The sequence below is a fragment of the Budorcas taxicolor genome, chromosome 14, assembly GCF_023091745.1.
Source record: "Budorcas taxicolor isolate Tak-1 chromosome 14, Takin1.1, whole genome shotgun sequence".
Lineage (NCBI taxonomy): Eukaryota > Metazoa > Chordata > Mammalia > Artiodactyla > Bovidae > Budorcas > Budorcas taxicolor.
In genome coordinates this window covers 79,403,269-79,415,961 of record NC_068923.1, presented here as the reverse complement: position 1 = coordinate 79,415,961, position 12,693 = coordinate 79,403,269, and the positions used below count along the sequence as shown (strand labels likewise).

Genomic DNA, 12,693 nt, shown 5'->3' with positions numbered 1-12,693 from the left:
TCTGTATGTTGACGTAGCTGAGGATGAAGATCCCCTTATAACACTCCATATTTGTCGAGTTGAATCGAAATGAATGATGAGCTACTTTCCTGGTAGTGCATGTCCCCAGCGTGACTGCTCCCAAGGAAAAAAGATACTGTATATAGATAGATGCTAATCTTCCTAAGGAGCAGATGCCCTGCTGGGGTCATTGACAAGAGGGATTTTCCGTCTGCCTGAAAGGGAGTTCCACCATCCAACACTCACTCTGTAGTTGAGATCCTATTAAGACAAACTCCTGGGGCTTGGTTGTATTGAATATTGCTTGAAGTGAAGTGGTGCATGGCTGAGATATATAATGCATTTGTGTTTATCCACTCATTGATTTGTTGTTCAGTTGCTCAGTTGTGTCCAACTCTTTGCAACCTCATGGACTGCAGCACACCAGGCTTCCCTGTCCTTCCCTGTTTCCCAGAGCTTGCTCAAATTCATGTCCCAGTTGAGTCAGTGATGCCATCCAGCCATCTCATCCTCTGTCATCCCCTTCTCCTCCTGCTCCTTCAGTCTTTCCCAGGATCTGGGTCTTTTCCAAATGTGTCGGCTGTTCACATCAAGTGGCCAAAGTATTGGAGCCTCAGCTTCAGCACCAGTCCTTCCAGTGAATATTCAGGGTTGATTTCCTTTAGGATGGACTGGTTTGATCTCCTTGCAGTCGAAGGGACTCTTGAGTCTTATCCAGCACCACAGTTAGAAGGCATCAATTTTTTGGTGCTCAGCCTTCTTTATAGGTTCAACTCTCACATCCATACATGACTATTGGAAAAACCATAGCTCTGATTATACTGACCTTTGTCAGCAAAGTGATGTCTCTGCTATGCTGTCTAGGTTTGTCATGACTTTGCTTCCAAGAAGCAAGTGTCTTTTAATTTCATGGCTGCAGTCACTTTCCACATTGATTTTGGAGCCCAAGAAAATAATGTCTGTCACTGTTTCCATTGTTTCTCCATCTATTAGCCATGAAGTAAATGGGACCAGATGCCATGGTGTTAGCTTTTTGATTGTTGAGTTTTAAACTGGCTTTTCACCTTCTTCAAAAGGCTGTTAGTTCCTCTTCACTTTCTGCCTTAAGGGTGGTTTCATCTGCATATCTGAGCTTATTGTTATTTCTCTTGGCAGTCTTGATTCCAGCTTGTGCTTCATCCGCCTGGGCGTTTCACATGATGTACTCTGCATAAAAGTTAAACAAGCAGGGTGACAGTACACAGCCTTGACATACACCTTTGCCGGTTTTTGAACTCACTGAGTAGCTGCTGTTTATTAGACAGCAAGGTAGGGGATGGTGTACATTTTTAGTCTTCAGAGATTATTTTTTGGTCATTCAGTGTGAATGATCAAATTGTTTAAAAAACAGGGCTTAACTAAATGCCAGCTTCTAACAATGTCAAAATAATTACGTTTCCCTTAAGTTTTGTGTTGTAGGGCATCTCACTTGGAATTTTCTATGTTAATCCATCCTACAGTTATTTTCTCAGATTCCCAAGTTGCTTCATTGATTTTACTTGAACAGGACAATAGCTAGTGTTTGCAGTGAGTTGTAACACACTGTAAGAGAAGCAGTATGGCAGTCCTCATTTCACCAACACTTCCCTGAAATCATCATTAAAATTAACATCATGTAGCTTAAACAAAGATGACACTATCCCTTCAGAATTTAAAACCAACTCTATTTGGAGAAGTGTTCATTGAAAGTAATTCAGGAGTACGAAGTGCTCTGTGAAGAGTATTTGCTGGTCTGCATTCAGTATGTGGTCACGGGGAGGTGAAGACAAGTATGAGGGTGTCAGTATCTTCACCAGGCATCTTGACATTGGATATAGGGTCCAAGGCAACAGAATATTTGAGAGAAAGCCCATGAGGATGCTAATGATAAGAAATTAAACTTGAAAATGAGTTTGAAAGTAAATAGCAAGAAACAATGACATACGGCCAAACCTAATGTGAAAATAAGTTTTTGGCAAGCAGAAGACAAATTTGCAGCACTTTCTGTTCTTCAAGACAGTTTTGTGTTTAATCATCCGTGAACATTTTGGAAACTTTGAGTGTTGCATTTGGCTCATGGTGGGGAACAAAAATAAATTGGCTGTGATGGCTGATTTCACTTTTTGAGTAGCCTCACCGTGTTTTACGGTCACTCCTCCAAGGAAAGTGACAGATAGGAAGCAGCTGATAGCTCAATGAGGTGGTGCAGCATAAAGCCGACGCCGAGTCTTTGCAAAATTGAATGTTTCTATTGCTGATCACAGCTGTTTCTGCTGGTTGTATCTTACACCTTTGTGACATGCTCACACACACGTGCTGGAGGCTGAGTCCTCAGGTCAGACGCTCCGTTGCAGAGAGCTGGGCTGTCACTTTAGAGAATACGCTCTGCTCCAGCTGAGACTGGCAGGTTCCTAGTGGACATGCTGCTGCCAGAGACCGGAAATGCCTCTCGAGGGGGACAGGGGTCCCTTCCATGCTCTGACCTTGGCCTGTCTCTCCCGCCCCTTCTGACCACCCTGAGCATCATATCACAGCCCCTGGGTTCCCAGGAAGTGCTCTGCTCCCAGCCCCCTCCCTGCACCGGTGCCCTCACCTCCCTACCCGCCGGGTGGCCCTCTTCATTCACCGCCTGGTCCTGCTCCTCCTCCTGAGGAGCTTCCCTGCCCTCCAGCCCGCCTCAAGCTGTCCTGTTGATTCTTGGACATCTTGTCCACACCTGCACATCAGTCTCGCTCATCAGCATGACGTGCCCATCTGCCCTCCCCAGGCTGTGCGTCAAAACACAAAACACAGATCTTAGTAAAGTTACAAAGTCACAGGTGTTTGGCTTCATAGTAATCTTAAGTGGGTCATGTAGGGCTACAGAGGAGAGCTGTGAAATTTCCATTTTTCACCTAACATGGAAAACGTGTAAACCCACTTCCATAAATTAAATAAGGTCCTCATTTTGCACCCTGTAAACCCTTTCATAATGCTGTTAAGGGCTAGCAGAATCTCATCAGGGGCCACTTCAAAGAGCAGTTCCTCAAGTTCTCTAGAACGAGTGTTCCTCCACAGACAGCAAGGTGTGTTCACGTGTGTGTTTGGGGGGCTGGGCATGACCTAGTACCCTCTGCGTCCTCAGTCAACGTTGGCTTGTGGGATGCAGGGCACACGGGGACGCTTCCTGGCCTCGGAAGGGTGCCTGTACTGAGCGTGCCCTGGGTGCTCTTCCCGTCCAGCGCGGCCAGCAGCAGCCGAGCCCTGGCCCTGAGTCTTCCCGGGCAATGCCCAGGGGGAAGGACTCACACAGGTGCGGCGTCGCCACCACTTCCGGGAACGGTTCTCAGACCTGTGTGACATTCTTGTGGGTGCTGAGCCAGTTGCCCACTTCTCACTGGTGCAGCTCCCAAGTCCGTCTCCTTCCCACCCCCATTAGCCCACGCGGAGCTGGCGTGGTGACGTCTCACCTTCGCCCACCACCTTGCTCTCCAGCCTCCCGGGTAGAGGGCGCCAGAGGAGGAAGGCGTTTTCCCTCCCAGGTCGTGCGTGCCCCGCAGCGTTCAGATCTTACTGTCCGTGACCCCCCAGGCAGCGGCGCGGGCAGCCCGTCTCCCTGACAGCCCTCCAGCAAGCATGCACCTTGTCTCAGGTAGTTTCCAGGGCCAGCGGCACCTCCCGGTCCCCCTGAACAGCGCCTCTGCAGCCCATCAGGTGGTTCGCTCACTTGGCCTGATTCTACCCAGGAGGCGTCTCTACCATCCAGTGAGCTCAGCCACACCGTCTCTCACAGTGATTGCCCGGCCTTTGGGGGAGACCCCTTTCCACGTGTGTTCCTCCTGTGAGTTCCATCCGTCAGCACTCGTAGCTGGCAGTGTTCTCCTTTTTTGCTCCTCAGTGAGTGCTCTGCACCTCCGATCTCCTGTTCGTACCATAATTCTTTGTTAAACTTTTCTCTGTTCAAACCATGGGGTGGCTTCTGTCTCCCGAGGGGACCCTGACCATGCAGATGCCCGCTACCAGTGTCCCAGCTCCACACTACCCCAGCCACCATACGGAGTCTTCCAGGCCCAGCCTACAGGACCGCGCACTCAGTTATTCCCCAGACACTGTGTGCCTACTGGCCAGCAGGCCCTGGGTTAAGGAAGACAGGACTGCAGCCTGGCACTTGTTGAAACACTAGAAAAGGAGAAAACCAAGTAGTGTAGTATATTGAGTTTGTGTGAGTGTGCGTGTGTGTGGGGTAGGAGGTGGGAGTAATGTAGACAAAACTTAAAGAGAAACTTGAGAATTTTAGTGTCCTCTAGGAGGCCAAGGGGATAGATAGATGGCATGGCAATTCATGGAATTGATAGACGTTTACCACTTTAAGTCATGTCCATAATAGAAGAAGTATTAATAACAAAATGTGGTTTTGTTTTGTTCCACTTCATTTGTGAATATTCTTTGACTTTCCACAAAGACCTTGAGCTGGGTAGGATGTCTCAACGCACCTCATCTCTGAATTCCTAAGGGCAGGAACCGTCACATAGTAGGTGTACAATAAATGTTAGTTGACTAGAGGCCAGTCACACAGAATTGATGTTCTCTGTTTTGTAAGTACTCCGCAAAGTCAAAGTCAGCCAGTGTCTTCTTATGTTGACAGTTCATAAGCGGTTACGTGCAGTTGTTTTTGTCCTTGAAATGTGAACAGAGAGGTTGTTCATGAGCTTAGGATTTTTGTGCTTCCTCTCCAGCCATTTACAGATAACATCAGCCTCGTCAGGTGTGTATCACAGCATGTGAGGTGTCTTTTAGACCTCTAATTCTCAGGGATCCCTGTGGTGCAGACATAGAAACGGAGGTTGGCTCACTTAATCGTGGCAGTACTGATAGGATGTGGCTGAGTCCCGGCTTGGAGTCCAGGTTGATACCAAAGCTCTTGTCTTCCCACTTAACTGCCCAGGTCTCACCACACGTGGCCCTGTGGTCAGTCAGGCGCCTGCCCTACTTGTGTGAACACACATACACGTCACCCCAGAGCCTTTGTTTCTCTTCAGAGTCACTCCCCCCTGCTTCCTTGTCCTAGAAACACAGCCCTCTGGCCCCCTCGGGCACTGTGACATCCAGGTACAAGTGGAAAAGGATTGGAAAACTCGAGAGAAGGCCAGAAGTGTCTTTCCTTCACTTCATGGGTTCAAAAATCTCTCCTCTTCCCAAAATCCAGTGACTTGCTCAACAGTTGATACTGATAGATGTTATGGGGAAACTTGAGCTACAATAAAGCCCAGGGGAGCAGGTGTGCACCTTTAACCTCTGACCCTTGTCTTCTCTTCTTCCCAGGTGCTGTTACCCCCGTACGATGACGCCACTGTGAATAGCGCCACCAAGGAGCCGCCGCCCCCGTATGTGTCTGCCTGAGCCTGGAAGTCGGGCGGAGCAAGAGCGACAGCCAGACTTTTCATTCATCAGAGCAATAGTTCTTTAATTTTTCTTCTGAGATGAGCTCTCTGAGCTTATTTGTTGCAGAAATGCTACAGTTTAAAATTTTAGATGTTAAGTTGAAACTCTGTAGTTTGAAACCTATGCTTTAGCTGGAACACCATGATAGAGTAGCTGTAGAAATTCTCTCTGTGGGGTGGGGTGGGGTGGGGTGGGGTGGGCTCGGCTCCTCTAGTCTTCCCTCGGCGTTGGAACTACTCGACAACCCGGATGAATCTCAAGTCCGAGACGTCTGTTGTACGTGCTGAGCCCCAGAGTCGAAGACTTTCCAACGCTTTTCTCTTCACTCCCTCTTTCTCTTTTGAACGTGTATAATCAAGTCAAAATTAGACAATGCTTTTCCTCGGGCATTCCAAATTATAGAAGAAACCCTTAGGAGAACAGGAATGTTATTTGTGTAAGGACTCCATATAAATACATAAATAAAACAAGAATTTCCTTAGACATTTACTTTATGATTTAAATTTGGTGACAGGTTTTGAGTTTGCTGGTCAAGGAGTTTGACCGTGAGACCCTCTGATAATCCATGGCAAGGCGGGCAGTCGGTGGCTGTCCTGATGGCTGCTCTTGTCCGTGCATGTCTGGGGTCACGGGTCTGGCGTGTCGGGGGGAACTGATGGATTTGGTCCTTTGTGGTGTCAAGTCTGTCTCTCCTCCCCTTTTCCCATCCTTGCTCAGAAACCCCTCTAGCTCAGTGTTCTAGCCTCGCCTGACTCGGGGAGGACACCCACCACCAACCTTTGTCAGGTAGAATTACTGATATATATTTATCTAACAATATGAAAGAAGATTTTCTTCTCTCCCTACAAGGTACAACCTGCTACTGTGAACTTCTGATCACAGAACTTGTGATTTTTTTAAAAGTCTTCTGAAAAATGGGAGGCGGGGGTTGGAGGGGGTGTTGCTTTCCTTGTGAAATACCCTTGTCTTGACTACCTTGATTTTCCAGAGATTTTTATATATTCACACGTTCAAAAGTCACAGCTCTTCATTTTGTTCATTATTGGATGTGCTTATAAATGAAGGCGTTTGCAATTAAAGTGAAATTTTTCCCACATTCAAGAAGACCACCTTTGACTCTGGTGATTGTGCCTGGAAACACTTCTTGCCCACTTGGGACTGTGTTGGACACAGAATTTGACCCGAGGAGGAAGCTCTGTGGCTTGCCTCACACATAGGTGTTTTTTAATATCTTCATGCTGATAAAATCAGAGCATCTTGGGCCAAGAGAAATGGAGAGGACAGACATGAATTTGGAGCATTCCTAACCCCGCCTCTGCCAAGCTCTGCCAACGCAGCTGCTTTGAATCTGATTGCTTTCTGTCCGCAGTGCAGTTGTAACAAGCTGTTTAGATTCTCCTGTGTTCCAAGGGAGGTTAAAATAGGAGGGATTTTGGCTTGTTTCCGGATAGGTGTTTCAGATCATTTGGAAATGTAAAAAAATAAGAGGTGAAGCGGGGGTGGTTTTTATCCCTGAGAATCAGCCTCGGTCATTTCTTTTGGTGCATCACGTTAGTATTCCATATACACTCAACCTCAGAAATTCTGTTCCTTGAAGCCTTGTACCCAGGAGATTCCCACCAAGTTAAACACATGCAGGGTTGTTATGGATGGAAAAGGCCTATCAGATCGTTTCACTGATCCCTTGGAAGGCACATGGGAAGACACAGTCATTTGCATGTCACTCCCTGTGATTTTCCGGCACTTTCCTTAATCATGTTTTATACTGTGAAAAATGACATGGGATCAAGTGGAGAAAAATGCTGGTTTTGAGACTCCCTTCGTAGGGTCATCAGAGGGGATCCCGTTCACATGACACTCGGCACCACCGACCACAGGATGTCACGTCATACTCAGACCCGACAGGTGCTGCTGCTGCTGCTGGGCCTTCCTGACATGACAACTCAAGCTGACTCCCAAAGCTGCCCCCATCCTTACCTCTGCAAAGTAAGGAATTGTCTTCATGTCTCCACTGTGGAGAGGTGATGCTTGGATTAAAGTGACCCTCCAGAGCATACTCAGCAGTTCGCTGTGTCCCTGTCTCATCACTGATATGCATGCATAGCTCTTTTAAATGTATTTGAAGCCCCACTTTAATGTCTAGCTCTGTTCTTCTGTTTTGCTGTCTGCAGAGAACAAGAACAGTCATTACCTGAGTTGCTCTCATGCTTATATACTTTCTGGTCACTTGACTGATGAAAACCGATGAGAGATCTGTGAGTTTTTTCATCTTGAAACCCCCAAACCCCATTTTAAGGTCCAGCCCAGCACCAATAGATGTGCAAATGGGCCCACTGATAAGCAGCCTGTGGGAGGGGTTGGAGTCTGTTTGCTGGACAGAGGGAAGAGAAAAACACATCTTTGGGTTTAGATGGGGTCTGCCCACACTAGAAATCCAGCTTCCATTGAACGAGCCAGTCAGATTTCCAGAATGTTGCGTCACGTGAAAGGGCCAGTTGACTAACTCCTCCCCTTCCTGTACCTTCTTTCTACATAAACACATGAGCAGCATCTCCCCCAGATTCCTTGTCCCTATCCTGTTCTGCAGAATGCCAGACAGGTTCTCTCCATCCTTTCTCCCCCTATTTTTTTAAACTCTAATGGTCCCAAAATTTGTTTAGTTTGACTGCTTAGCCGAACCACACCTTATTGCATTTGTCTTTTCACCTTCACTTCAGTTCATTAATCAGCAGTACTCAGTAATATTCTCAAGAGACCATTTTTAGAGACACAGCATTCAAGTTTTCTCCGTGGAGGGGATGTATTATATGTGAATCATTGGAGTCATCACTGGAGGAAAAAATCCTTCTATACAAATGGGTCTTTTATAAAAACACTATTTCCACTTGAAAAGATGATGTTAGCTTTTGCAGCCAATCTGGAAAACGACCTAAATATTGTGACTGTTAATACTGCTGCTGGTCACGTAGACAAAATTCTACGTTCTGGCGGGGAGAGGGCAGGTGAGGTGTAACGCCAAAGGACAGCCAGTGTAAAGTGAGACATTTCAATACCAGAAGTAGCACCCGCTTCTGTGTAAAATGGGTTTTGGGCAGCTCACATGCATATTCTAAAAGGGAAGGAGAAAGTAGGCCTTGCATAGATGTCTCCACACCCATGAAATTCCCTTCAAGTGTTTTGCCTGCTGGCCAAGTTTTCTGCCAAAAGACTGGTGTGTGGAAGCCAGCCAGGTCTGCAACCTTCTGCTGAGAAGCCCGTGCATGCCTGCTGCTGAGTCGTGTACAGAAGCAGAAGAGAAACTATCGCCTGGCCAACCCTGGAGAAGTGACATCAGAGCAAAAGTCTTAGCTCTCTACCCCCATCGATACAACCCTAAGTAGAGGAAAGGGCTGCTGCTTCAGAATGAAGAGTTTGGCTCAAAACAGCATGATGGACTAAAGTTTTATTTATTTTATCCCATCTAAAACCTAACATACTTTTTTTAAAAAAACACATGCTTTAAAAAAAAAACCATTAGCAGACTGATTCATGTTGAGGTTTGACAAAAAACAACAAAATTCTGTAAAGCAATTATCCTTCAATAAAATTTTTTAAGCCATTAACAACAAACACAATAAAACAAGTTTTTGCTTACTAAGTAAAATTTATTATCATGGGATCTTCAGCTGAGCAAATAGAACATATATATTCCTTGGTGCTGGTCAAGTTGTCCAGGGTATATTGTTGCAGTAGAGAGTTTGGAGAGGAACTGTGTGACGGTGGGTAGATTGGGCGTAATTAGCCAGCAATGGGGGCCTCATTTCTCTTAGAAGAGTCTGGCAGCGGATGTACCATCAGATTGTCTGCTGCTAGTCACGGTTCAGTTCTCTGGCATATCGAGTCCTACTGTGAAAAAAGATAACCAACAACAGGTGCTGGATTCCTGGGACCCTAAGTTTGGAGCTTCCAGTCTAGACCTAGAGAGCTGATGAGGCTCCCGTCTGTGGTCTCCACCTGAGAAACCCCCAGCTCTGGGAAGACTGGGAACACTGGGTCTGCTCTCTGTGTGACCCACCAGCACAAAGGACAGTGTGCCTTGTGTGTGTGGGGGGGCCTTCGTGTGATGTCACGTTTCCCCCAGTATTCATTTTAGCTAAACAAATGTATCCTTATTTAACTATTTTACTTTCTCAAGATAATTTATTTAATTCTTTTAAACGTTTGTTCAGTCGCTGAGTTGTGTCCAGCTCTTTGCAACCTCATGGACTGCAGCATGCCAGGCTTCCCTGTCCTTCACAATCTCCTGGAGTTTGCTCAAACTCATGTCTATTGAGTCAGGGATGCCAGCCAGCCATCTTGTTCTCGGTTGTCCCCTTCTCCTTTTGCCTTTAATCTTTCCCAGCATCAAGGTCTTTTCCAGTGAGTCAGGTCTTCAGGTCATGTGGCCAAAGTACTGAAGCTTCAGCTTCAGCATCCAGTCCTTCCAATGAATATTCAGGGTTGATTTCCTTTAGGATGGACTGGTTTGATATCCTTGCTGTCCAAGTGACTCTCAAGAGTCTTCTTCAGCACCACTGTTGAAAAACATCAGTTCTTCAGCGCTCAGCCTTTATGGTCCAACTCTAACATCCATACATGGCCACTGGAAAAACCAGTAGGTTCAACTATATGGACCTTCGTCAGCAAAGTGACGTCTCTGCTTAATACAACACTGTCTAGGTTTGTCTTTCTTCCAAGAAGCAAGCATCTTTTGTTGCTGCAGTCATGATATGTCTTTTAAATCTTTCTTTCCTGTAGATTAGTGTTAGTCTCTCAGTCATGTCCAACTCTTTGTGACCCTGTGGACTATAGCCCACCAGGCTCCTTTGTCCTTGGGATTCTCCATACAAGAGTAGATTGCCATTCCCTGCTCTAGAGGATCTTCCCAACCCAGGGATCGAACCTGGGTCTTCTGCATTCCTGCATATAGTCCCCTGCAATAAATAATAATGGCAGCTCTAACCCTGCTTTTATCAACACTTCCCGTCTTCTCTTGATGATGTCAAAACCCTGCTTTTATCAATGATCCCAGTCTTCTCTTGATGACATCCCGACATTAAATATTCACTGTGCCTGAGATGAAGCATTGTTTCCTCTTCCCCCAGATCTGCTCATGTTGACCCCTGTATCTGCTAGTGGTCTCCCCATCATTCCTGTCACCCCCAACTTGAGGTCACGGGGCCTCTTTGCCTGTCTCTCTCTCTCTAATCAGCCCCCAGACCTGTGGCTTCTACCTTGCTATCTGGCAGAATGACGTTGACTTTCTATGTGTCAGCCATGCTGCTAAGCACTTTACACTTATTAACTCTTTATCCTCGTCTTACAGATGGAGAAACAGACTTTTAAAGGAAAATAACTGATCCCAAGTTTCCACAGTACATGGCAGAGCCAGTATTTTGTTGCTGGTTGAGTCCATCTAAGCATCAATTTCATATCTTTGAGACATCAAGAATCTCAGAATTCTGTACCAAACCTCTCAGTTCTTACTAAGAAGGTTGATTGCTGCTAACTGGAATGAAGACATTACGAGAAGGAAGGCAAGTCATGTAAAGCCATATGAAGATTGTAAACTTGGGGTGGATTTTTTTACTTGAGGTTTGTATTACACAAGTAAAGCGGTCAATTTTCTATTTAAGCAGGCTTACGCATGTTCTGTGAATATCAGCTTTTAATTCTTATTATAAGGAAAGTATTCAGCTAGGAAGAAAGATCAACTGAGGTGGGCCTTTTGGAGCAGTTAATTGTTTTAAGTGAGCAATTTTCTTTTGAGAATATTAGACACTCTTTAAAATGCACTAGTTTATCTTTTCTTTTTTTTAACTTTTTTTGTTTTTTTTTTTGGCTGTGCTGGGTCTTCGTTGCCGTGCATGGGCTTTCTCTATTGCAGAGCTTCACACTGGCTTCACATTGTGGTGGCCCCTCTTGTTGCAGAGTACAGGCTCTAGGAGCACAGTCTTCAGTAGCTGTGTCTGGCTTAGTTGCTTCTCGGCATGTGGGGTCTACCGGGGACCAGGGATCTAACCCATGTCCCCTGCATTGGCAGATGAATTCTTTTCTTTCTTTTTTATTTAAGGATAATTGCTTTACAGAATTTTGTTGTTTTCTATCAAACCTCAACATGAATCTGCTGCTAAGTCGCTTCAGTCGTGTCTGACTCTGTGCGACCCCATCAGCAGCCCACCAGGCTCCTCTGTCCACGGAATTCTCTAGGCAAGAATACTGGAGTGGGTTGCCATTTCCTTCTTCATATAAGAATAAATATGCTCAATTAAAATCATAAATTGTGGATTAATATCAATCTTTATCTGTATTGAAAAATATTTGCAAAGAATCACTATGTACAACACAGGGAATATAGCTAATATTTTACAATAACTGTAAATGAAATGTTACCTTTAGAACTGAATCACTGTATCATACACCTGAAACATATAATACTGTACATCAACCACACCTCAACAGAAAAAGAAGCAATATGTAATATTTCATTACAGATCAGCACTTACAGATGAAATTTGCAATCAATTTGGATGCTGGGGAACACTAAGTTTGAGCCCCAGCTCATTGACATGTTTTTTTTTTTCAATTCCATTCTTCTGTCGCGCGAGTGTATGTTCCTTGATCCTTTGTCTCGTCACAACAAAGATTTGGAGTGACGGACATTAAAGCCCCATCCGTCAACATGAATCAGTCATCGGTATACATATTCCCCTTCCCTTTTGAACCTCCCTTCCACCTCCCTCCCTATCCCGCCCCTCTAGGTTGATACAGAGCCTGTTTGAGTTTCCTGAGCCAGAAAATTCCCATTGGTGATCTATTAAAAATATGGAACGCATCATGAATTTGCTAATCTCCTCTGTATCGTTCCAATTTTAGTCTGTGCTGCCGGAACGAGCACTGGCAGGTGAATTCTTAACCACTGGACCACCAGGGAAGTTCCTGGACTGATTTCCCTTTTAAGAAGACTGTGTGCAGTAAGGTTCCAAGCATAAGTAAGTAGATTAGTGATGTAATGTGTTTACATTATCCTGGAGGAATAACTGGGGCCTTGAGACCCAACTCTCTTTCCCTCCCTGCCTGCCCCAGAAAGCCTATCTCACAGGCTCTGTTTCCACATTTCCCAAACAGAGGCAGAATACAGCCCTCTCCCATGAAGCTGTAGGCTTTCTTCTGCCCTGTGAGGTTAATATACTAACTCATCTGTGTCCCTGAGAACCAGCTTCCTTGAACATCTTA

At 45.6% G+C, this 12,693-nt stretch overlaps 1 protein-coding gene across 1 annotated transcript in view; it reads left to right on the top strand.

Moving 5' to 3' along the window:
- LAPTM4B (lysosomal protein transmembrane 4 beta) overlaps nt 1-6,543 on the top strand; it is a 66,084-nt gene extending 59,541 nt beyond the window's left edge. The window contains exon 7 of the mRNA XM_052651970.1: nt 5,320-6,543. Within this exon, the coding sequence (XP_052507930.1) occupies nt 5,320-5,397 (78 nt within the window). The 3' untranslated portion in view covers nt 5,398-6,543. The remainder of the gene's footprint in view (nt 1-5,319) is intronic.
- The last annotated feature ends 6,150 nt before the right edge of the window (nt 6,544-12,693 follow it).